This window comes from Amblyraja radiata, chromosome 17 (genome assembly GCF_010909765.2).
Source record: "Amblyraja radiata isolate CabotCenter1 chromosome 17, sAmbRad1.1.pri, whole genome shotgun sequence".
Classification (NCBI taxonomy): Eukaryota; Metazoa; Chordata; class Chondrichthyes; order Rajiformes; family Rajidae; genus Amblyraja; species Amblyraja radiata.
The window spans coordinates 38,586,954-38,609,118 of NC_045972.1; the positions used below are offsets into that span (position 1 = coordinate 38,586,954).

The 22,165-nt window shown below is 44.5% G+C and overlaps 1 protein-coding gene across 2 annotated transcripts in view; it reads left to right on the forward strand.

Annotated features, from left to right (window-relative positions):
* Positions 1–22,165, forward strand: part of LOC116982788 (estradiol 17-beta-dehydrogenase 2-like) — a 53,743-nt gene that overhangs the window by 3,071 nt on the left and 28,507 nt on the right. For both annotated transcript variants that reach the window (XM_033036237.1, XM_033036236.1), the window contains exons 2-3: positions 2,844–3,056; positions 4,790–4,975. In XM_033036237.1, the coding sequence (XP_032892128.1) occupies positions 2,844–3,056; positions 4,790–4,975 (399 nt within the window). The remainder of the gene's footprint in view (positions 1–2,843; positions 3,057–4,789; positions 4,976–22,165) is intronic.

Sequence of the window (22,165 nt, forward strand, 5' to 3'; positions counted from 1 at the left end):
TGTGTATTAACTTGTAAAGACCATTTGTTTGCAGATGTAGTCAAAATTGCCAGGCATTGTCAATCTCCAATGAGTCTAACCACATATTCAGGCGTCAAGTAGCTTGCGTACCTCAATCTGCCCTCATGACTTGCCACCCTAGATTGTCCTCGTACCGCTTGGATCTGCTTTCTTCTGAACGATCAAGTAGAAATTAACCCAAGAATGGACAAGGGCCACAGAAGAAAGAGTCTTTTACAATCTAGAAACATGTGACAATTTTGAGCAGGTTTCATTATGTGCTTTGTAGTGATAACAACAAAAACACTCCCGTTCCTATTGTTGACTTCTCTTGACTATGTCTGAGTAAGGAAGTGAAAAATGAAAAAAAAAATAATCTGCAGCCAGTTAATTTGAATGGTTTCATTCAGAGATTCATAAATGGAACATACCCAATTTTTGAGCATTTCCATGCAGATTTGGAACCCTCCAGTCTTGCTATCCTGTATGTTACATTCTGGTGCCAGCCTTGTGTCTGCTGGGAAACTGGCTCTGAATTACAAATGGCCTCCCAGGATGTTTGTGAGAGGGTCGGGCGCAGGAAAAATCCTGGCAACCAAAGAAAGGGCAGAAACCTCAGTGTCTACACTGCCACCTACACTCATGTGGCACCAACATAGTTATGGATCAGTTCCAAGCTCCTAGTCACTTCTTGGATAGAATGTATGGATTAAAGAATTCAAGAGAGAGATAGATATAGCTCTTAGGGCTAATGGAATCAAGGGATATGGGGAGAAAGCACGAACTTTTACTGATTTTGGATGATCAGCCATTATCATATTGAATGGCGGTGCTGGCTCGAAGGGCTAAATGGCCTACTCTTGCACCTATTTTCTATGTTTTTAACACAAAGTGCTGGAGGATATCAGCAGGACCGGCAGCATCTCTGGAGGACTTGGATAGGTGACGTTTCAGTTTGGGGCTCCTCTTCAGACTCTATCTCCTGAAGCTAGTCTGATAGGCCAGACAATGCTCCATGCATTTTAGAGCTGTCAAAGAGTCTTCTTCTAAATTATTTGCGATTGGGCAGCACATCTGACCCTGCTGAGTCAACAATGCAGATTGAGCTTTTTTTAAAACAGTACACAAAGTGCTGGAGCAACTCAGTGCCGGAGTAACTTGGGGTGAGGCAGCGTTTCCAGAGAACATGGATAGGTGATGATTCGGGTTGAACTGCTCCACTGCAAAATTTACTCCTACTTTGAAGAGGTTTTCATTCTCTCTTTGAGGGGAGTTCTGTGAGACCCTCTCTCACTGCTCCCTCCCTGTGCGCTGTGTTAGTCCAGCTATTTGTGGATGCTCTCTGACCCACTGAGTTACTCCAGCACTTTGTGATCTGCAGTTCCTTGTTTCTTCTCCTGAGAGTTACTCCAGCACTCTGCCTTTTTTGTAAACCAGCATCTGCAGTTCCTATATAAGTATATAGGAACTGCAGATGTGGCTATCAAACTGTACAACTCCTCCCCCTTCTGTCGTGGTGTAGACTGACTCCCCTCTGCACTTGGTCACAGGGAGAACGTACAAACTCCATACTGACAGCACCCGCAGTCCGGATCAAACCCGGGTCTCTGGAACTGTAAAGCAGCAACTCTACCGCTGCGCCATTGTGCCGTCCATTGATCCTTGGTATTTAATTCATCTAGACTCTTCATAATTTCATACGGTTCAAGTAGGTTTCTCCTCATTCTTCTCTCTTCCAGATAAAACATTTGTAGCTCAACTGATTTTCTTTTTCTCACAGCTGTCATATTCCATTCTTAGCAACATCCTTAAAAGTCTCATCTGTACCGTTTCCAGTCTATTGCTGCACACAATAAATATTGATCAGTCTTTAACCTGGTATTAACTCTTTCTTTTTCCATTGATGCTGCCTGACCAGCAGAGTGTGTGCAACATTATGTATACACTGAAGGCCAGCAGCCATGAGGTCCAGGACCCTCCTCAAATGGAGGTCAGTTGCTCTGCTCAAGTGCTCCCTCCCCAGTCTAAATACTATTGAGTATTTTGAATGTTCTCTGTATTATTTCAGATCATTTTATAATTTTCTCGATTATTTCAGAGTCTTGTCTTCATTCTGCATCTGCATACATATATCTGCATTCATTTACAGACATCAAAAATGTCCTCTGGTTCTGGAATCCCCTACCCTACGTAAAAGGTTTTGTGCATTCACTCTTATCTATTCCCAGCTTTTATACACCTCTATAAGATCACCCCTCACCCTCCTGTGCTCCAAGTAATGAAGGTCTAGCTTGCTCAACCTTTGGGCAGGAAGAGGACGTGATTACTCTGCTGTATCTGCCTTCATTTGCTTTTGGATTTGTACAGCTGTAAACTAGCTTCCAGGTTGGACAATAAATTCACAATTACTCCTGTTTTATGATCCTTAAACAATTTTGCATCTATGCTGTAATTGTCATTTTTCCCCTTGTGCCTCTAAAAAACTTGCCACGGGATACTTTGAAAAGAATACAAAACAGAGCATTTTCTCAGTATTCTTTGTTACTTCATCAGAGCATTTCAGTCAGCAGCAGTATGACTTCAAGGTCAACATAGCCAAGTTGATGGATAGGCAATGTTTCTGGGTGGTGGGTATGCGGAATGAGCTGCCAGAGGAGGTAGTTGGGGCAGGTACTATAACAGTTAGGGCAGGAAACAATTGGAGGGATGTGAGCAAATTGGTCTAGCTTAGATGGGGCATCTTGGTCAGCATGGACGAGTTGGACCAAAGAGTCTGTTTCCATGTTGTGTGCTTCTATGACTCCGTAAATGTATTCTTCATAAGGTCTTTTCTTTTCATTTAGGTTGTGATTCGGGCTTTGGTCACGCTTTGGCCAAGCGCCTGCATTCTCTTGGCTTTCATGTGTTTGCAATGGTGCTCCATGAAGAAGGAGATGGAGCAAAAGTGCTCAAGTCATTCCGTTCTGATCGACTCACTGTAATTCAAATGGATGTTACAAATTTGACAACCGTCCAAGAAGTCGAGAAAGAAATTGAGAAGCAGTTGGAAAACAAGGGTATGTGAAGGATCTGTCTTGGTATCTCTCAGGGATTCCAGTTGATTTGTGGGTGATATTCTGGCTTGTTAATGCAATTTGAATTTTGTATCTATGAATTTTGGATCTATGGCATCTTATTCATAAGATAAGGTTTAGGAGAGTAGTTTTACAATCCACAAAATATATTTTAATGAGCAACTTCGGAGCTTTAGTTTAGAGATACAGCTTGGAAACAGGCCCTTCAATCCACCGAGTCCGCACTGACCAACAATCCCGGTACACTAGCATTATCCTACTCACTAGGGACAATTTCCAATTTTTTAAAATCAAAGCCAATTAACCTACAAACCTGTACGTCATTTGGAGAGTGGGATGAAACCGGAGCACTGGGAGAAAACCCACATGGTCACAGGGGGAACAGAACGTACAATGCACATACAGCACCCGTAGTCAGAATGGAACCTGGGTCTCTGATGCTATAAGGCAGCAAATCTGCCGCTGAGCCACCGTGCCACAACTAGCAGTGTGATTTGTGAGTTCCTGTAAACTTTGAAAGTAGATCCAACACTGAGCGGATATACAAGTAATTGGGTCGGAAGGAGTAAATCCAAACGCCTCCAACATCCAGCTGAATGTCATTTGAGTTTTGGATTGTACAAAGGTATTTTTGAAATGGCAAGAAAATGTTATTACAACTATAAAAATAAACTCCCAATGGGATCATTCACTCTCATCACTGCCATATCCAAACATCATTAATGGCCCCGCTCCATGAACTGCACCTGACTGAACACCTCACACTTTATCATAGAACATCTTGCTCTATTTACAAATGAATACAATTATTATCTTTATTCTTTTATTTCCCACCTGCATCTCAGTATCAAAATCTTAAACAGCAGTGAAGAGGTTTAGGGTAGGAATTACTGAGGTTAAGGTATTGGCAGCTACCAATGGTGCAGGGATTACAATTGGGGTGGAGTATTCAAGAATTGTGATACTTTGAAGGGGTTTCGCGGCAGAGACCATAACAGTGAAGGCATTATTGCAAATGTGACACGATGGCGCAGCGGTTGAGTTGCTGCCTTACAGCGCCAGAGACCCAAATTCGATCCAGACTATGGGTGCTGTCTGTATGGAGTTTGTACATTCTCCCTGTGATCGCGTGGTCTCCCTGGGTCCTCCGGTTTACTCCCACACTCCAAAGACATACAGGTTTGTAGGTTTAGTTAGCTTGGGTAAAAGATGAAAATTATCCTAGTGTGTAGGATAGTGCGAGTGTACGAGGATCACTGGTCAGTGCGGACTGGGTGGGCTGAAAGGCCTGTTTCCGCTCTGTATCTCTAAACTAAACTAAATGCTTTGATTAGTTTGAATTGAGAATTAAGGGACAAAGGTTTAGGGGTAACATGAGGGGGAACTTCTTTACTCAGAGAGTGGTAGCTGTGTGAAATGAGCTTCCAGTGGAAGTGGTGGAGGCAGGTTCGATTTTATCATTTAAAAATAAATTGGATAGGTATATGGACGGGAAAGGAATGGAGGGTTATGGTCTGAGTGCAGGTAGATGGGACTAGGTGAGAGTAAGTGTTCGGCACGGACTAGAAGGGCCGAGATGGCCTGTTTCCGCACTGTAATTGTTATATGGTTATAGTTGTTACCAAATAAAACCAATTCTTATTCTGAGGTAGAAAAATCATCAATACAGGATTTTTTTAAATTTGAGATCTAATTATTGCTCTCTCTTTCTGTAGGACTCTACGCTTTAGTTAACAATGCTGGCATTATATCTTGCATTGGTGATACCGAAATCATCCCGACAGATGCTTTTAAGCGATGCATGGAAGTCAATTTCTTTGGAACAATTGAAGTTACTAAAACATTTCTACCTCTAATTCGTCGAGCAAAAGGGAGGATAATTAATATTTCTAGTCCATCAGGTATGTATGTTCTTTTATATAGTAAAAGCATATTATTGTTTGCACAAAACGTCCAGAAAAACAGCATGAAAGCCATCATTGTACATCCGGTGGCGCTGTTGATGGCTGCCTCCACCTACAGTCTGTTTGTCTTTTTATCTTTTTTATTTTTGGTATGTTTAAAGTATGTTTTTTTTTTGGTATTTTATGTGGGGGAATGGGTTAGGGTAAGGGGGGAACCGTCCTACAGTCACTTCCTGGTGAGGATGTGACTATTATCCGAGTCGTGCCCTCGCCCCCCTCCTCGCGGCCTACCAACTGAATTGGCGCGACCTTTCCTGCCGGGACTGGACCAGAGCTTCAGCAATAGTGGCGCAGTGCTGGATACATCGCGGAGTGGGCGATGCCTCACCTGGAATCGCCGTTTGAGGCTCCGAAGTGTTGGGCCTGCTGCATCGACATCGCGGAGCTATGGGTTACGGAGCAACCAGCGCGGGCGGCGCTGACCAACACCGCGGAGGCCTGGGATCCTTTGCCGGGGGCCACCTGCGTTGAATCTCTGTCCAGCTCGGCCTGTGGACTTCGGGAGCCGCGGACTCCGGTGGGAGGTGGCCGATTCAGAGGTCCAGGCCGCTGAGGATGTTCTTCCGTTCGACGTCGGGGTTCCATCTTCCCGGCGAGAGGGCCTGAGCATCAAATCAAATCAAATCAAATCAAATCATTGAGACATGGAACAAATAAATGTTAAGGACACGTAGGGACTATCTCATCATTTAAGAAGCAATTAGACAGGTACATGGATAGGACACGTTTAGAGGGATATGGGCCAAATGCAGGCAAGTGGGATTAGTGTGGTTGGGATATGTTGGTTGGTGTGGGTAGGTTAGGCCTAAGGGGCTGTTTCTACACTGTATGACTATGACTCTAAAATGCTGGAGTAAGGCAGCGGGTCAGGCAACATCTGTAGAGACCACGGATAGGTGACGTTTCGGGTCGAGACCCTTCTTCTGAAGAAGATGCTTGACTTGAAACTTCACCTATCCATGTTCTCCAGAGATGCTGCCTGATCTATTAAGTTACTCCAGTACTTTGTGCCCCTTTGTGTATTAACCAGCATCTGCAGTTCCTCATTTCAACAAATAACTCTTGGCTGAATAAATCACCCATTCAAGAACACTAACTAGAGGTGAGGATGCTAATTGTGGGGCCCTGCCAGAAGTACTTGACAGCCATGAATAAGTTATTTTGGAATAGAGAAACAGAAGACTGCAAGCACTGTAACCTTCAGCAAAAGCAAACAAAGTGCTGGAGGAACCCAGTGAATTAGGGGGCGTCTATGGAAAGAAATGGACAGGCGATGTTTTAGTTTGGGACGCTTCTTCAGACTGTTGCAATGTTCACCTCAAAACAATGCAGACCTATTAAAGCAAATTTCTTAAGGTGGCAGTGGTGAACTATAGTTGAAGATACAGTTTTGAATTCCAAGGTAGACAAAAATGCTGGAGAAACTCAGCGGGCGAGGCAGCATCTATGGAACGAAGTAAATAATTCCAATTCCAAATCGAAGTTTTGAATTCCAATGTAACTTGGGATTTTCTCAGTGCAACGAGGTCTCCTACAGACTGTTAAAATCCAGTGCTCACAAGATACTTTGAAATCATTTACAAGTGTTGAATCTTTGTTAATGTTGCATCAGAGTGAACATTCATTACAATAATGATGATTAACAGGAGTATAGCAGTTACACATTATCTTTGAGTGCCAGATCTAGGGATGCATTGATAATAAAAGTATTATTGAACCAGATGCATGGTTTAGACATTGGGAACAATATGCGTATGCTAGACAAGTGGAACTTCTGATATATTAAGGAATGACATATTAATCTACAATTCAGCTTGCAGATTTGTCGTCTTGAACTTTCCATAAACTGTTCTCCGAGTTATTATGTAAGCAATCAATGCTGAAAATATCTCAGGATACAAAATAATGAATAGACCTTTTGTGCTGAATGAATTATAATTGTATGGGGGCTGTTTCCCTGGAGCAAGGGGTAGCTTTTCCACATGTAACCAATTAACCAATGGCAATTTATTTTCTAATGTAGTTAGAATTACTCAAGGTCTGTAACGCTTATTTGTTCCAGATGTGGAAGTGAGTGGCATTACATTTTAAACAGTTTTCAAAGTAATATTGTAGTCGATTAAATTTCTCCCGGATTTACTGGAAATCACAGTGGATTGATATCAATAAGAATGGAAATGGTATCCAAAATAATTATAAAACTACTATAACAGAACTACTTCACAGGGAAAAATATAAACCAGGAAATTCTTGCACTTTGTACAATGCTTTATCTAAAAAATCAGCAACTAGGCAATGCATGAATTAAAAAGATCACTAAAATGCTAATATGTATGGTGAACTTATGTACAGAGGGCCAAGATATTTAGTTTAGATGGGCACAAAGCGGGCCAGGCAGCACTTCTGGAGAAAAAGGATGTGTGACGTTTCGAGTTGTAACCCTTCTTCAGAGTTTAGTTTAGTTTACTTTTCTGTATTGTCATGTGTACAGTGCACAGAAAGACTACATATGATTACAATCAAGCCATCCACAGTGTACAAAGGTAGACAAAAATACTGGAGAAGCTCATCGGGTGAGGCAGCATCTATGGAGCGAAGGAATAGGTGACGTCTCGGGTCAAGACCCTTCTTCGACCCGAGATCACCTATTCCTTCGCTCCATAGATGCTGCCTCACCCGCTGAGTTTCTCCAGCATTTTTGTCTACCTTCGATTTTTCCAGCATCTGCAGTTCTTTCTTAAACATCCACAGTGTATAGATACAGGATGAAGGGTATAACGTTCAGTGCAAGAGATAGTCCAGTAAAGTCCAAATTAAGATAGTTTGATGGTCTCCAGTGAGGTAGATTGTACTCAAGACTGCTCTGTAGTTGTAGGATGATCCAGTTGCCTGATAACAACTGGGAAGAAACTGTCCCTGAAACTGGAGGTATGCATTCTCATGGTTTTATACCTCTTGCCTAAGGGGAGAAGAGGGAGTGTCTGGGGTGAGACTGGTCCTTGGTTCTGCTGGTGGCCTTGCCAAGGCAGTGTGAAGTGCGATGGAGTCAATGGAAGGGAGGTTGATTTGTGTGATGGTCTGGGCTGCGTATGCAGTGCATGCCATTTCTGCAAGATTCCATTGCACACACCTATGAATGACCCAGAGCACTGCTGCAGAAAGTACATCGTATAGCACGTAGCTTCAACACAACTTAATGGTGTGGCAAACAACAGAGAGCAAATGGAGGGAAATAAACAATCTGGCGTCTGTGGAGGGAAATAAACTATTGCGTTTTGGGTTGGGATCGGAAGTCTAGAGGGTAGGTAGTCAGTATAACGGTGGGAGAGGAGAGCGGGAAGACCTATCAAACCGGAGGTGGATCCAGGTGAGGAGGGTGTCAATCGGCAGGTAAGTCAGGTGGAGTGAAATGTGGGGATAGCGACAGAGACTGGGAGATGCCAAGTGGAGAACAAAAGGCTTCAGATTCTGGGACTCTGGAAGGAAGGAAAGTGAAGAATGGAACTGAATGAGGCGCAGTGACCGATGGGAACAACGGAGGGAGGGGTGGGCTGTAGGGGGGAGGAGGGGGGGATCAGTGGAAGGTGAGTGTAATGAAAGGGGGAGAAGGCAACAGTCTGATTGGGGCCTGATGGGTACTGTGTGAAGAAGTTTTAATGTGTTGAGAGTGGATGCGAAAGTGGGGTAACATAGAATAGTGGAACAGGCGACCAATGGTCATTGTGGACTTTGTGGGCTAAAGGACCTTTTTCCATGCTGTATCTCTAAACTAAACTAAAGTAATCTAAACTAAAGAAGGTGTGAGAGATGACCAGGATAGGAGGAAAGAGAAAGGGATGGATGGGGTGCAAGTAACTTGAAATTGGAGAATTCAATGTTCGTGTGTTGGGTTGCAGACTACTGAGACGGAATATGAGGTGCTGTTCCTCCAGCTTTCGTTTGCCCTTGCCCTAGCAGTGGACGAGGTCAAGGACAGACAGGCCAGTGTAGGAATAAGAAGGAGAATTATATTGGACAGAGCATAAGTGCTTGGCAAAACGTCTGCCTAGTCTGTGTTTGGTCTCACCAATGTAGATGAGACCACGTTAAATGCACACAATGCAATAGATGAGGTTAGAGGAGGTGCAGGTGAATCTCCATGTTACCTGGAATGGCTGTTAAGGTCCCTGGATAGAGGTGTAAGGACTGGTGTTACACCTGCTATGCTGTGGGAAATGCCTGGGATGGGGAGGGAAGAGTAAATCAGGGTGATAAGGTGCAGTGTGTGCACACACACACACACAAATAAAAACACCAAACAAACAATAATAGTGCAAAACAATAAAACCAATGCCCCTAATTCTATGTAGTTCAGAGCTTATTTGGAGATTGTAGTGTTTAGGGAAGAAGCTGTTCCTGATCCTGGATGTTAGTCAGTTCTGCTGCGCACAGTGCTTTGGTTCTAGTTTCAATACTGTTGTATAGCAGAAGGCCCAAACACAAACCATGCCTTGGCTTATTGTACCTCACCAGTCTGACATAGATCTCCTTGCAGTGTATAGTTTCTTGGTCATTAATATCATACTGTGAGAAAAATAAACTATTTTGTCTGGTCTGTGATTGATTATTTACTGGATTCCTTCCTGATGGTTGCCATTTGCTGAGAATCACATTTGATTGTTGCCTTGAGGTTTCTCCAAACTACTGAGAAAGTACATGACTGCTTGGCAAACCTGCCACATTAATTCATCGAATAGTTGTTTTAATGGGAGACGCAAATGTTTAGTATGCTAATATTAAACAGGGACTAATGGCAACAATTAAAGGGTAAGTTGAATAGTTTCTACAAATGGCAAGCAGATTATGGTGCTCCATAGCAAGTCTGCTCAACGGGATTGTTTCCAGAATGCTGCATTAAGTCTGGTGCACAAGACAAGAACACATGGGTGGCACGGTGGTGCAGCGGTAAAGTTGCTGCCTTAGTGCCAGAGACCCGGAATCGATCCTGACTCCGGGTGCTGTCTGTAAGGAGTTTGTATTTTCTCCCTGTGACCTGCGTGGGATTTCTCCAAGTTCTTCAGTTTCCTCCCACACTCCAAAGACGTACAGGTTGGTAGGTTAATTGGCTTGGTATAAATGTAAAATTGCCCCTCGTGTGTGTAAAATAGATTCAGTGTGCGGGGATCGCTGGTCGGTTCGGACTCGGTGGGCCGAAGGACTTGTTTCCGCACTGTATCTCTAAAACTAAAAATTAAAACATGCAATTGGGGGAGCCATATTAGCATGGATTGAAGGCGTGTTATCATATAAACAAATCAATCAATATCATTCAGGCTGGAAGGATGTGCCAGAACAACACTGCCTTACGGTTCCAGCAATCTTGGTTTGATAATGATTGTTTAAATTTAGTTTGGAGATACGGTGTGGAAACAGGCCTTTTGGCCCATCAAGTCCGCGCTGAGGAATGATCACCCGCAAACGAGTTCTATGTTATCCCAGTTTCGCAAGTGGCAATTTACAGACGGCAAATTAACCTACAAACCTGCAGGTCTTTGGAATGTGGGAGGAAACGGGAGCACACGGCCGCAGGGAGAAGGTACAAACTCCGTACAGGCAGCACCCATAGAGAGGATGAAACCTGGGTCTCTGGTGCTGTGAGGCAGCAGCTGTACCACTGTGCCATCCTGATCTTCGGAGTTGTTTGTGTGGAATTTGCATGTTCTTCCTCTGACTGCATGGGTGTTTCTCCTGGATTCCGTCAACGTTCCCAAGATGAGCGGGTTGGTAGGTTGGTTAGCATCGTAACTTCCACCTCGTGTGAATGGTAGAATGGGGGGGGGGGGTGCGGGGGAGGTGATGGGAATGTGGGATGAGTAGATTACAGGGAGGTAAGTGGAAGAATGGAATTTGAGCTGAATTGGTATTAATTTAATGGGCTAGAATGGCCTTCTATGCTGTCATGAGATATTGTTATATGGCAAGATGGCTGAATGACTTTAGGATCAGTTTTTGCTGTTTCTATTAATGATCTGGAAGAGAGAGAAGAATATGGGATCCAAGTTTGCTAATGATACAAAAATAAGTGGGAGCACACGCTCTGATAAGAATATTTGGACTTTGCAATCAAGATATAGATTGGCAGGTTGGGTGAGTGCGGGAAATGAGTTTAAAGAGAGAAAGAGCAGATTATAACATAAATATTGAGAGACTGAAGGGAGGACATGTTCTTGTGCGTATATCAATAAAGATATACTAGCAATGGAGGCAGTCCAGAATAAATTTACTTGGTTAGGTTCTGGGATCAAAGTGTTGTCCTATCGTTGAGGTCCAGAGGGAACTTGCTATCATTTAATTTATTAATTTTCCAGAAAATGCAGATCATTGTCAAGATTAGTTATGATTGCAAGGTACGGCACAGAGTCCACGGCAACCATCGATCACATTTCGCACAAGTTCCATGTTATCCTTCCTTCACATCCACTCTCTTATACACTAGGGCCAACCTGTGGTGGCCAATTAACCTGCCCGTCTTTGGGATATGGGAGGAAACAGGAGCATTTTGAGGAAAACCATGCAGAATTAAAGCACGTTCCATGAGGAAGGAGACGAGGAATTTCTTTAGTCAGAGGGTGGTGAATCTGTGGAATTCATTGCTACAGAAGGCTGTGGAGGCCAAGTCAATGGATATTTTTATGGCAGAGATAGATAGATTTGTGATTAGTATCGGTGTCAGGGTTATGGGGAGAAGGCAGGAGAATGGGTTTAGGAGGGTGAGATAGATCAGCCATGATTGAATGGTGGAGTAAATGTGATGGGCTGAATGGCTTAATTCTGCTCCTGTCACTTATGAACTTGTCTGGTCTGAAGAAGGGTTTAGGCCCGAAACATCGCCTATTTCCTTCGCTCCATAGATGCTGCTGCACCCGCTGAGTTTCTCCAGCATTTTGTGTACTTATGAACTTGCCTTTGGTAGTAGAGTTCGAGGGAAGGGGGGTGCTGTCAATGGAGCTTGAATGATTAACAGAGGATGGTAACACTGCAGCCACTAGTGCTGTGCTACTGGTGGAGGGAATGCATGCTTAGAGTGATTTTTATTTGAGAGATATAGCACGGAAACAAACCATTCAGCCTACCAAATCCACGTCGACCAGCAATCCCCGCATACTAACACTATCCTGCACACACTAGGGACAATTTACAATTTTATTAAGCCAATTAACCTACAAACCTGTGTGTGTTTAGAGTGTGGGAGGAAACTGGAGCTCCCGGAGAAAACCCATGCAGGTCACGGGGAGAATGTACAAACTCCGTACATAGTTAGGATCGAACCCGGGTCCCTGGCGCGGTAAGGCAGCAACTCTACCGCTGGGCCACCAGGCCACCCTTCATAATCATATTTTCTTATATCTTCTATAATTCTTGGAAAACATAAACATTGAAATAAATAGTTCTGTTAAATTCTGCAATTATAGTACAACTGGCAGACAGTAAAATACCTTCCAACTCTTCCTGCAGCTGAGTCTTAAAACGTAGCCCTGGCAGATGGCTATGGATCTGTAATCCCACATAGTGCCAATCCATCTGCCTGGAAATCCCATATAACCAGGATACCGGGTCTGTTCTATAATTCAGTGAGCTTAGAAAGTGCAAAATAAATTCCAAGCACATCATTAAATTGCAAGTTTCTATTTCAGTTCTAGTTGATATACGAGGCTTGGATACATTTCAATACATTCTGAATCTCTACTTCCAAGCAGACTTTCAGATGAAGCCTCATAAAAAGCTGAACCGGCCAACATTTATATAATTACGATTTGCTACAGTTGTAAATGATTCGTAAGGAGGGAATTGTTTAAGAACCTAGACTTGAGTGACACAAAGGGGCAATCTGGTTTATTTAAAGGATTTGGCAAATAAAGCCACCCTAATTTTCATAGAGCAAGAGTTAGAATTGGAGCACAGATTTAATACTGCCCGGTCCAGTTGGGGAGGGTCAATTGGAACAAATCACTGGTTTACTCTTGAAATAATATGAGGTTAAATATCCATGCCTAATATTTATTACACCTCTTGTTCAATGACACCAGATGTCCAGGGCTGCTCTGTGGCACAGCGGTAGAGTTGCTGCCTTACAGTACCAGAGACCCGGGTTCGATTCTGACTATGTGTACTGTCTATACGGAGTTTGTACGTTCCTCCTGTGACCATGTGGGCTTTTTCCGGATGCTCTGGTTTCCTCCCACATTCGAAAGACGTACAGGATTGTTGGTTAATTGGTTTCTATAAATTGTCCCTAGTGTATAGGATAGTGCGAGTGTACTGGGTGATCGCTGGTCGGCACGGACTCAGTGGGCCGAAGGGCTTGTTTCCACACTGTCTCTCTAAAGTCACTGACGTTGAATTGTCTTTGCCTTTTGTTGTTGTTTTAAAATATCTATTCTATCTATATTATTCAATGTTCTTTCTGCACACATATTACTATCTTCCATTATCTCCTTACAGGGTTCTTTATTTCTCTCTTCAGTAACTCAAAATAGACAAAGTAATGTTGCAAACTTCTGTGCATTTTGATGTTAATCATTCCATTGTTCTACCTTCTAGCATACTAAACTCACTGTAAGTCATGTCTCCCTACAGCACTGCAATAGTCCGTTATCCTGTATGAGCTAATCTGCAATTATACTATCATAAAACACAGGGCAGTACAATAGAGGAACAGGCACTGCACATTCCCTGCGTATCATATTTTGTCTATTTAAAAGCATTTAAACGCTACTCAACAAACACTCTCCCCTCGCATTTCCTTTAAAATTTGACCATCTCACCTTAAATGGATGCCCTCTAATCTTTGACATTTCCACCTGTGAGAAAAAAGGTTTTGATTATCCAAATAACGAATATGCTGATTTTCTTATCGCTTTTTCTCCTTATCTGTCTTAATTTTTGTAATTAAGACTTCCCTTACACCATTTTTTTCTTGTTTGTTTAGTGGATAAAAGATAATGAACATACCAATTATATCTTTGACTTTGCCTTCTTTTGCAGTTATTTGCCAGAACATCTATAATTAACCATTATTGTTTATCTGTGTTGATAATTGTATGGGCGGCATGGTGGCACAGTGGTAGAGTTACTGCCTAATGGCACCAGAGAACCGGGTTAGATCCTGACTACGGGTTCTGTCTGTACGGACTTTTACGTTCTCCCCGTGACCATGTGGATTTTGTCCGAGATCTTCTATTTCCTCCCACACTCCAAAGACAGACACGTTTGCAGGTTAACTTGCTTGGTATAAATGTAAATTGTCCCAATTGTGTGTAGGATAGTGTTAATGTGCGGGGATCGCTGGTCGGCACGTACTCGGTGGGCCGAAGGACCTGTTTCCACGCTGTATCTCGAAATCTCTAAACCAAACTAAACTAAAAAGAGGAAGGATCGAATCATATGGTTTTTATTAGCTTTACACACTGCAGGGCTGCCTTTTCTGTGAACCATGATTCCAATACCTAAATGCGAGATTGATGTACAAGCCCGAGGGGACAATAAGACTCTGTGTGTGCTTGTCAGTTCCATGCCCAACTGTGTAGACAAGTAGACTTGAACTTAACTTTGAATCATTCCATTGTCGTCCCCGTTGAGATTGTTGTGTTACCATAACTTTTGTTCCGACTATAAATGATCGATTATGACTGGTGTCGGTGGTTACTTCTATTGTTTCTTATCTGCTCTCACTGATTTGGTGGTTTGGGGAAATCTGTGGGATATAGCAGGGGGATGATTATCTGATTGTAGCCATTGTATCGAGGTACTGGGATCAGTTGTTGATTTCACTGCTTCGTAGTTATATTATGGTGAATGGAGGAATCCTCAAACAGCTTTTCTGCTCTTAGATCTTCCAGATAAAAAATAATGTGTTTCCTAGAAGACAATGCTGCAACCAATAAGTAATTATTTTTTTTTAGCAAAGATGGACACAAAATACTGGAGTAACTCAGCAGGTAGACAAAAATGCTGGAGGAACTCAGCGGGTGGGGCAGCATCTATGGAGAGATGGAATAGGTGAAGTTTCGGGTCGACACCCTTCTTCAGACTGATGTCGGGGGGGGGGGGGGGGGGGAAAAATAAAGGAAGAGGCGGAGACAGTAGGCTTGTGGGAGAGCTGGGGAAGGGAAGGAGAAAGCGAGGACTATCTGAAATTAGAGAAATCAATGTTCATATAGCTGGGGTGTAAACGACCCAAGCAAAATACGAGGTGCTGTTCCTCCAATTTGCGCCAGACCTCACTCTGGCAATGGAGGAGGTCCAGGACAGAAAGGTCGGATTCGGAATGGGAGGGGGAGTTGAAGTGTTGAGCCACCTGGACATCAGGTTGGTTAATGCGGACCGAGCGGAGGTGTTGAGCGAAGCGATCACCGATGTAGAACAGCTGACACCTAGAGCAGCGGATGCAATAGATGAGGTTGGAGGAGGTGCAGGTGAACCTCTGGCGCACCTGGAAAGACTGCTTGGGTCCTTGGATGGAGTCAAGGGGGGAGGTCAAGCGACAAGTGCAGCATTTCCTGCGGTTGCAAGGGAAAGTACCCGGGGAGGGGGCGGTTTGGGTAGGAAGGGACGAATTGTCCAGGGAGTTACAGAGGGAACGGTCTCTGCGAAAAGCAGAAAGGGGAGGAGATGGGAAGATGTGGCCAGTGATAGGATCCCGTTGGAGGTGGCGAAAATGTCGGAGGATTATATGTTGTATGTGATGGCTGATGTGGTGGAAGGTGAGGACAAGGGGGACTCTGTCCTTGTTACGAGTGAGGGGATGGGGAGTTAGAGCAGAGCTGTTGGATATAGAAGAGTCTGTGGGATATAGTGAGAGCCTCATCTATAATAGAAGAGGGGAATCCCCGTTCCCTAAAGAATGAGGGCATCCCTGGTCTGGAACACCTCATCCTGGGTGCAGATATAGATGGAGGAATTTGGAGTAGGGGATAGAGTCCTTACAGGAAGCAGGGTGGGAAGAAGTGTAGTCCAGATAGCTATGGGAGTTAGTGGGTTTGTAGTAGATGTCGGTCAGTAGTCTGTTGCCTGCGATGGAGATGATGAGATCTAGAAACGGTAGGGAGATGTCGGAAATGGTCCAAGTGAATTTGAGTGCGGGATGGAAATTAGTGGTGAAATGGATGAAGTCAGTAAGTTCTGCATGGGTGCAGGAGGTACCACCAATGCAGTCGTCAACTCAGCAGGTCAGGCAGCATCTCTGCCAACACATCCTTTTCTCCAGAGATTCATTTTTTCCAGAGATGCTGCCTGGCCCGCTGAGTTACTCCAGCATTTTGTGTCTATCTTTGGTGTAAACCAGCATCTGCAGTTCCTTCCTACATAGTAGATTTTTTGCCATTGTTATAAAATTATTTACATTCACAGTCACATTCCCTTTGGAATTAGGCATTACCTGAGAATTAGGCATTACCATAGCAACTTTTAATACGGATGCGGTTTGCAAAAATCTGAATTCTTTTAACATTCCATTTGAATGTTTCAAGAATCATACAATCACAGAGGAAGCATTTTTATATATCCTTATACCTTACTGAGTCCAAAAATTTGAGGGAAAATTGTATGTTTAGTATTTTTTTTGAGATACAGCATGGAAACAGGCCCACCGAGTCGGCACTGACCAATGATCACATGTACACTAGTTCTATCCTACACACTAGGGACAAGTTGCAGAAGCCAATTAATCTACAAACCTGTACGCCTTTGAAGTGTGAGAGGAGACCGGAGCACCCGGAGAAAACCCACATGGTCGCAGGGAGAATGTACAAACTCTGTATAGACAAGCGCCTGTAGTCAGGATCAAACCCGGGTCTCTGGCTCTGGGAAGCAACAACTCTAAAGCTGCGCCACAGTGCCGCCCTGAACACTCTACAAAATAGGTGGATTGCTGTGAGTTAAAATATCATTCAGGTACAAAGAAAATACGAATCACCTGGTAGAGGAAAATATAAACCACCATCTGAGGATTAATGCAGTTCCAATTGAAGTGATATTATGTTAAATGTGAAGGCTGATAGAAACACCTGCAAGATTTATATGTTTAAGGTATGATTTACCTCACAAGACTTCAGTAAGTATATTTGCCTCGATAAGACTTGCGGAGTTTGGAAACCAAAGCCTTTGAGACATGGATTAAGAAAAATCTGTAATGTGACAACACAATCTAACCTTTTGTGCAAAACTCCCAGCTATTGGGAGGAAACAATTCCTGTCCTTTGCTGAAATCCTTCTACCAATTAGTTTAAGTTTGCATCCCCTGTACTTTGATCCTTTTGTTAAGGAAAAGAGGTCTTTTTTTTTCTCTGGATGGACACAAAATGCGGGAGGCAGCATCTCTGGAGAGAAGGAATGACTGACATTTTGGGTCGAGCTCCTCCTTCAGACAGCAAAGACTTTTTTTCTTTACTCTGTCCAGGCTCTTCATAATTTTATATGTTTAATTTAAGTTCACCTTCAACCTTTTCTTTTGAAGAAAAAAAGATCAAAGAGTGTTTAAATGTCATATGTTCCGAAAATGGAACAATGAAATTCGTACTTGCAGCAGCATAACAGGACTGTAAGCACAATACTGATCGATAACACAATAAACAAAAGAAAAATCAATAAATTAATCAAACCCCAATATTATTGCAAACAGCCCAAAGTCCTTGGTGCAACCAATGCAGTTTGTAGTTCATTGTTTAGTTAGTCATTCTAGTGTTCAAGAGCCTGATGGTTGTTGAAATAGAGGCATTGATGGGCTTTCTTTGTGATTGCATTGATGTGCTGGACCCAGGACAGATCTTTAGAAGGTACACAAAAATGCTGGAGAAACTAAGCTGGTGCAGCAGCATCTAGGAGCGAAAGGAATAGGCAACGTTTCGGGTCGAAACCCTTCTTCAGACTGAAGAAGGGTTTTCAGCCCGAAACGTTGCCTATTTCCTTCGCTCCTAGATGCTTCTGCACCCGCTGAGTTTCTCCAGCATTTTTGTGTACCTTCGATTTTCCAGCATCTGCAGTTCCTTCTTAAACAGATCTTTAGAGATCAGGTACTTAAGGTTGTTGACACTCTCCACTGCCGACCCATTGATGAAAATAGGTTTGTGGATCCTCGGTCTTATCTTCTAATAGTCAGCTTCTTTGTTTTGCTGGCGTTGAGAGCAAATTTGTTATTCTGGCACCATTAATCTCCCATCTATCCTCAGACTCATGATTACTCATAGGTCATCCTCAATGGTGGTGTCGTCGGTGAATTTAAAGATAAAGTTGGGACTGCGTCTGACTTCACAGTCCTGGGTATGTTAATGGACCTCTTTATAAGGAGTTTGGTTACAGTGAATGGACCTACTGACGGCTGATGATGCCACTCCTGGCTCACATCGCCTCCCCCATAACTGTCCACCCCACTCCTCGCTGCCCTTACCACCCTCTGCTGTTTCCACCCCCAGCTATCCATACCCCCCCCACCCCACTTGCACTGACCCCCCCCCGGCTCACACTGCCCCCCCCCCCCCCCCCCCCCACCCCCGGCTCGCAATACTTCCCCCGGCTCGCACTGCTCACACTGCTCCCCACCGCCGGCTTGCACTGCCTCCCCTGCTACTTACAGGCCTGGCAGCCCACGCCATGCGTGGCGGCTCACTCCACCCCCAGCTCACATCGTCTTCCCTGCCACCAACAGGCTGCGCCTATCATCGCCACCACGACCGCCGACCCTTACCTCCACTCCAGCCCCCGCGAGCCACAACCATTGACGCCGCCGATCCTCGCCTCTCCCCCAGTCACCAGCAGGCTGGGGCCGTCAACACACCTAGATTCCAGGCCCAGTTCAGGACTGAGAGTTTGAAGAAGGTTCTCAACCCGAAAAGTAATCTCTCCATATTATCCAAAGATGCTGCCTGACCAGCTGATTTACTCCAGCACTTTGTGTCCTTTTGTGTATTAACCAGCAACTGTAGTTGTTTGCTTCTACTACTTATGCAATGATAATACCTTACTTGGTTATAGCGGACAATCGGCAATAATGGACATCATTCCCCTCCCACCCCCCTCCCACTCCCCTCCTATGATCCGTTATAACGAGGGTTAACTGTATAATCATGTCCTTCCTATTATTTGGTGATCAGCGCACAATTCAGGCTGTGGTTTAAAAAGGATTGTAGACTATTCCAACATTTGTTACCCATGTTCTTGTATTTCAACGTATCGACTAATTAAGGAATGTGTTCTGCATGTCTTTATCTTATCTGCATCTTATTTAGCTATCCTGCTGCCTTTGATCTGTGGACTTGGCTCCACTTCCTCTGCATATGTCAGGCATATGTGTTTGGTGCAGAAGAAATCATGTAATTAAATCCTTCCATAAGCTTGAGATTTAATAGGAACCCGAGGGATAACCTTTTCACACAGTATGGTGTGGGTGTATGGAACGAGTTGCCGGAGCAGGTAGTTGAGGCAGGTACTATTGCAACATTTATGGAACATTTGCATAGATTTATGGATGGGACAGGTTTCGAGGGAGATGGCCAAACGCAGGCAGGTGGGACGAGTGTTGATGGGACATGTTGGTCGGTGTGGGCAAGTTCAAGGGTCAAGAGTGTTTTATTGTCATATGTCCCATGTCCCAGTTATATATACACATATACATATTATCTATACAACTAAAAGTCTAATCTTGACCACTTCCTGTCTGCTCGGTATATTGATTGCCTAACAGAATGTATTACCCATTACATCAATTTCTGTTATGATGACATCATGCCATCCAGGGTAATTCGTTGCTACCCTAATAACAAACCATGGATTACCAGCAGCCTGAAGGCCTTACTAAATGAGAAGAAAAAGGCTTTCAGGGAGGGCGACAGGAATAAAATCAAAGAACTTCAAAAGGAACTGAAGGTGAGGATTAAGGAGGGGAAAGAAGCATATAGGTTCAAATTAGAACGACAGCTGCAGCAAGATGGAGTGAAGCAGGTATGGGCTGGAATGCGAAAGATCACGGGCATGAAGCAGAAGGGTGGTACACTGCCTGATGGCGAACAGAGTCTGGCTGATGATCTGAACAGATTTTCAACAGATTTGACTGCCGCACACCACCCCAGCCTCCCCCACCTGGTCTGCTGACCATTGCTGCTTCCTCTCCTCCTCCCCTCCCTCTCTCCAACACTCCTGAGATGTCACCTGTACGGAGTCCCCTCTTTCCACCTCCCACTCCACCAGCAGCCCCACCTATGACTCTTCATACTGCTCAGGTCAAGATGATGCTGGACAGACTGAAGCCAGGGAAGGCAGTGGGGCCCGATGACACCAGCCCAGCTTGACAGTGAGCTGGACTGGAAGAGTCATATGGAGGCGGTGTACAGGAAGGGACAAAGCCGACTGTATTTTTTAAGGAGGCTGAGGTCATTTAACATCTGCCAACCCCTGCTGTGCAGTGTCTACCATTCAGTGGTGGCCAGTGCTCTGTTTTTTTGCTGTGGCCTGTTGGGGAGATGGCGCCCGCATAGCGGACAAAAACAGACTGGACAAGCTGATCAGGAAGGCCGGCTCAGTGGTCGGGGCTGAGCAACGAACGGTCCAGCAGGTGGCAGAGGCCAGAACTCTGAACAAACTGGGTTCAATAATGACCAACCCCACTCACCCACTCCATGCCCTGAAGGTGATCAAGAGCAGCATCTTCAGTCAGAGGCTGATTGCACCAATGTGCAAAACTGAGAGACATAGGAAGTCTTGTATACCAGCTGCTATAAGGTTATATAATGCGCATAAATAACTGCACTTTTTTTTCATTCATTGTATTTTAACTTGTATTTTAACTTGTATTTTAACTTGTTAAGTATGGAAGCTATTTGAGGAAATGTGTGGTGTTATGTCTGTCTTGAAGCTGTCGTGGCACCGTAATTTCCTGTAAAGGATTATTAAAGGTATAATCAATCAATCAATCAATCAGCGGCTGGGCCACCTGGAACGGCCGCTTCCTTACCGGAGACCGCGGCTTCCGAAGCCGACAAGGCCGCGCCGGTTTGGAGCTCCCAGGCTCTCGATGTTGAAGTCGGCGCCGCCCGCTCCGCAGACCCGCAGCCCGGAGGTGTTGAACTCGGCGGTCACAGCTCACCGGAGCTCCAGCGCGTCGATCCAGCGCGGCGACCCAGGCAAGGCATCGCCCGCTCCGCTCCGCGATAGCGCTCCAGCGCTGTGCCGCCACCGAAGCCGAGGTGCTGGGCGGTCCCCGCCAGGAAACGGCGCTCCACGCCCGCTGGTAGGCCACGAGGACGGGTCGACGGGGCAGCCCGGAGAAAAAGCTGCCTCATCGACCAGATGGGACCTAGAAATATAGTTACCCCCTTCCCCCCACATTAAAAAGTCTATTTCTCCCACAAACAAAACACAGGACTCACTAAAACTACAAAAAAAAAGTGAATTAAACGGACGGCTGCTGGTTAGCAGCCGTTCCCCAAGATGGCTCCTCCTCCTCTTGCCTGTCAATCACCATGATGAAGGTAATGCCCCTTCCGGGGGGGAGGGGCTGGACTATAAAACCACGGATGTCTTGCCGTGAGTCAGTCACTGGAAGATCGCGAGGGAGAGGCCACAACTGTGAGTCTGCTGTGAGTCAACTGAACTGTGAGTCTACTGAACTGTGAGTCTGCAATGTACTTGCAATAAATGATTTGTTAGCCCTTTGCTTGAAACTGCAATGGAAATGGAAATGAAATGAAAATGCAATGAGCTGTTTGGCCTGCCCTGTGCTTGAAAATGCAATGGAAATGGAAATGGAAATGAAATTGCAATGAGCTGTTTGGCCTGCCCTGTGCTTGAAACTGCAATGGAAATAGAAATGAAATGAAAATGCAATGAGCTGTTTGGCCCGCCCTGTGCTTGAAACTGCAATGGAAATGGAAATGAAATGAAAATGCAATGAGCTGTTTGGCCCGCCCTGTGCTTGAAACTGCAATGGAAATGGAAATGAAATGAAAATGCAATGAGCTGTTTGGCCCGCCCTGTGCTTGAAACTGCAATGGAAATGGAAATTATATGAAAATGCAATGAGCTGTTTGGCCCGCCCTGTGCTTGAAACTGCAATGGAAATGAAAATGAAATGAGCTGTTTAGCCTGCCATGTGCTTGA